Source organism: Strongylocentrotus purpuratus, unplaced genomic scaffold (genome assembly GCF_000002235.5).
Source record: "Strongylocentrotus purpuratus isolate Spur 01 unplaced genomic scaffold, Spur_5.0 spur5_scaffold_12, whole genome shotgun sequence".
In the NCBI taxonomy this organism is placed as follows: domain Eukaryota; kingdom Metazoa; phylum Echinodermata; class Echinoidea; order Camarodonta; family Strongylocentrotidae; genus Strongylocentrotus; species Strongylocentrotus purpuratus.
Genome location: NW_022145597.1, coordinates 29124563 through 29128610, shown reverse-complemented (window position 1 = coordinate 29128610; position 4048 = coordinate 29124563). Strand labels below are relative to the sequence as shown.

The 4048-nt window shown below is 38.5% G+C and overlaps 1 protein-coding gene across 1 annotated transcript; it reads right to left on the bottom strand.

Annotated features, from left to right (window-relative positions):
* Positions 1-2639: 2639 nt before the first annotated feature.
* On the bottom strand, positions 2640-3728 carry LOC574917 (glycoprotein 3-alpha-L-fucosyltransferase A-like). Its single transcript, XM_775319.3, has one exon. The coding sequence runs from the start codon at positions 3726-3728 to the stop codon at positions 2640-2642; it is 1089 nt and encodes a 362-aa protein (XP_780412.2).
* Between the last annotated feature and the right edge of the window lie 320 nt (positions 3729-4048).

The window sequence follows — 4048 nt, the reverse complement described above, 5'->3', positions numbered from 1 at the left end:
GTTTATCTGTTACACGTTTTAAAAATGTATTCATATTATTTTCTTAGATAATTTCTTAATAATGGAAAACGACTGTATTTTTTATCATTCTCTCTTACATGCAGTTTAACGAATCCCTTCTATTCATAAGTTGTGTTTGAGTCGTTATGAATAACAGATATGTCTGATCTAGGAAAACTGTCGTTAAATAGCTCATAAACTAATATAATTTCACCCGACATAAATAATATGAAGAAAGAATACAATAAAGCACTGATTTCTTGTTTTACTTTTAAACTTTTAATTGGACAAATATTTCATAACTGGCTGAACGAGAATTTCCTGCCAATCCGAAAAAATACAAAAATAACGTTAATAAATGATTGTCAAATATGTGTACATAACACATGTATGTTTTAAATATTTTTAATAACAATTGTACATTAAGGTTTCTTGTTATTAAGAATTTTTTAAAGAGAGAGAGAGAGAGAGAGAGAGAGAATAAAAAAGAATCAAGACATTTGTAATGCCACTGTGACATGGCAATGGCCTTCATGACTGCCGGTCTACGAATGATTGACTACGATTAAATATGGCAAAATCAACAACATCTCCCATGATTTAGTTGTCGAGTAATAATCGGACTGTCTGTAAATCATTAATAGGACGTACAAACACCAGTGGAAGTCGAGGAGCCTAATTAAAGATTTATATGTATAATCAAATCGTGACTACCAAGCTTAAAGATAAACTTGAGTTTTGGTAAAAAAGGAAACTTGAATTCTCACAGAATCAAACGAAACTTACACTGAATGTTCAAGATTACAAATAAATGTCATGTGTCAAACAATTTTGGGAGAAAATGTATACTGGCTGAGAAATGAGCATAGAAAGATGAGGAAATCAAGGTATAGTAGCCCCGACACCATTTGTGTAGTTCCATATACATCTTTCTGTGTACAGTGCTTGTTACTTTACCAAGAATGGGCCAAATTTATTATGATTTTGATGACCCCAGAACCTTGCAGTACACACCAATACTTACATGCTACATGATCAACTTTTTCTGATCCATTCCACACCTTTTCTTTCACAATGCAATCGCATTACCAGAACTCACCGTTATATTTAATGTTTAATAAGAAAAGTTCGAGTATGAAATACAAAGTTTATGCAGCAATTGCTCCTGCGACAATAATACACGGCAATACTGAGTTCTTAACTTTGACCATGCATGGACCCAAGCACTACACCTACTTCTTACACCCTAAACTAAACCTAAAACTGATTAAAAAAGCCTTTGACGAAGTATAGTCCGGATCTATTGTTGTAGGAGCAAATATAGGCTAAGCTATATACAAATTATTGCAATTGTACGTTTTTAGAAATTCATAGGCTTAACAACACCTGTAATACTAAAGATGGTTCTAATAGCTGTTCTTGGGCACGATTTATAGGAAATATATTAATCTAAACACGTCAAACTTAAAAAGCAAACGTTATGTTTTAGATTTTAAAAGATACTAACTAAATAAAAATAAACAGTTTGAAACTGTACGAAAAGAAAATATATCATTATTTGATGCGTTTATAATAGCTAAATTGTGATAAAATGTATTTGATGTATGTGTTTATTATCTTTAAAGATGTACTCTTAAAGCTCTGAAGTGTACACAATTTAAACATCAACACAATAATGTAATCTTCACAAATGATATTGACATTCATTCAGCTTTATTCTTAACTATGTTAACCGTCTTGTCAAGTTGACAATATCTCCATTTTATCGCTACGTAATGTTAAATAATTAAATATTTAAACAGTTATTGCACGTTCTAACCCTTTGGCAGATTAAAAATAAATCACTTTACCATAGGCTAACATTTTGACATGGAATAGTGTCAATAAAAGTGAAAATGCCTGTCAAAATTTGTCAAAATCGCGGTACTCGCACGCAGGCGCGTACACAGGGGGGGGGGGGGGGGGGAGGGGGGAGGGGTGTTAAACCCCCACTTTGGTATTTTTGTGTGTGTAAACCCCCCCTTGGATTTTTTTTTTTTGATTAAAAAAAAAAAAAAAAATCCCATGGCTGACCTAAAAAAGCTGACCTTCGTAAATTGCGATAAAAGCCACGATGAAATGAAGGGTAAAGAGATACAAAGGCACATCCAAAATGAATCATTATTAAGGGAAAGGGAGACACGAGGTTCGTCGTGATTGAAGTTTTATGTTCACTTCTCAATCACATGTGACGGCAATAAGCCAGTTCATAGATACAATCTTCGCATGGGCAGATAAAGATCATTTATACCAAAATTGTAAAACCCACAGGAATGAACACTGGATCTGCGCTCATGAAAGTTATGTTACATTATTCATTTATGCACCAACGGTATATTCTATGATACGCAGGTGGAAGTATTATTTTCAAGCACATCTAGGACTTTGGCAGTTATTATTTGAAGGTGCTCAAAGTGGAACTTCTCCATGTGTAAACGATCTGTGGATATTTGGGGTCATTTGTACCATGTGCTATCTGTAAACTCCCTTATTGATGATGATAATAAACTGATGCTTGAATCAATCGGCTAAAAACAAACCATATTTATCGATAAAAGAATTTCCCGAAATTAGACGTAGGACACTTTATCTTTTGCTCGCTATCTCCAAGGGCTCCAATTATGAATATCTCCTTGTTCGGTGAAGTTTCCATTGATATCTCCTCGGCACGATTGAAAGTATTTGGAATCTCCAATTCTCTTGACCGGAGGTGAGCTGTACTTTGACAGCTTCGGAAGCACCCGACAGAAAGATTCCGGGTACAGATCTGGATAGACCTGCTCCACCCGACCCTCTCTCCGCCAGGCGAAGAACTCGTTGTACAGGTTATCGTTCTTATCGATCATCTTAAGGTAGTCAACGAGCTCCTGCTGAGAGGCAAAGTCGCTGACGTGGACGAAAGAATTCGGAGGAAGGACGCGCTCGTAAGCTTCGCGTCTGCCACCGTAGACTACGGGTACAAGACCGCTCATGAGACTGTTTGTCCAGACCTTCTCGCTGACATACTCATCACAAGGAGCATTTTCGAGCGCGAGGTTGAACTTGTACACTCTTTGTTGCTTGGTACAGATTGGGGACAACGGCGGGAGGCATGTCAGCTTGCCGCATTTACCGTAGGTATCGAAATCCAGGAGCTTCTCCAGGTTCCGCACCCAACCTAACCGCGGCCAAAATGTGTTGTTGCAATTGCTGGCCGTCCAGACCAAAAGACCTGTCTTGTTCTCCGCGTAGTTGATTACCTCGGTGTCCATCGGTTTTCCGGGAACGTACTGACCGTACGGGAAATAGACATCGCTTTCGGACTGATAAGTCATCGTGTAGTGATACTGGATGTCTTTTATCGTGTAGTCCCAGTGAGTCATCATTAGCGGACTCTCCATGGCGTAGAAGAAGATCTTGACTCGTCGTGGAAGATTCTTGATGAGTCGCTCTGAGAGTTTGGGCATCTTATACCGGAGCACCTGAGGCGCAAAGTTGAGCAGGACAGCATCGCTCTCCGCCAGGAAATGCTCATCCGTAGTCGGTGACAGGGCCACGTCACATCGGTATTCGGGACACTCGATAAACATTGTCGGGAAATCTCGTTGCTGAACAATCCTGCTATCGTAGTGCGAACTATTCACTTCCTTCGCCTCTTTAAAAGCCTGTTCTAGATCCACATATTCACGCCATGCATGAAAAGGCCCCATGTGGGGCGTATAGATAGACACATATTGGATGCAACTCTTTTTCGTAAATTCCTCAAGAACATGCTTTTCATCATCATCATGCTGAATCTGGTCTGTCGCTCTCACTCTGTCATCCTCTCCACTAAAATTAACTTCCGTATTTTTGCTTACCAAATGCGCTAAATTTGATTGTTTATTAGATGAATCGTCAACATGTTTCTTTTTGTCTGCGGCATCTCCGTGTCTTCTTAAGGGCAATAGGTAGCCGTTCCGTATCAGAACGAGGAATATTGTGTGTAGTACGATGCATGCTAGTATGAGAAGCAGTGCTGACTTGATTC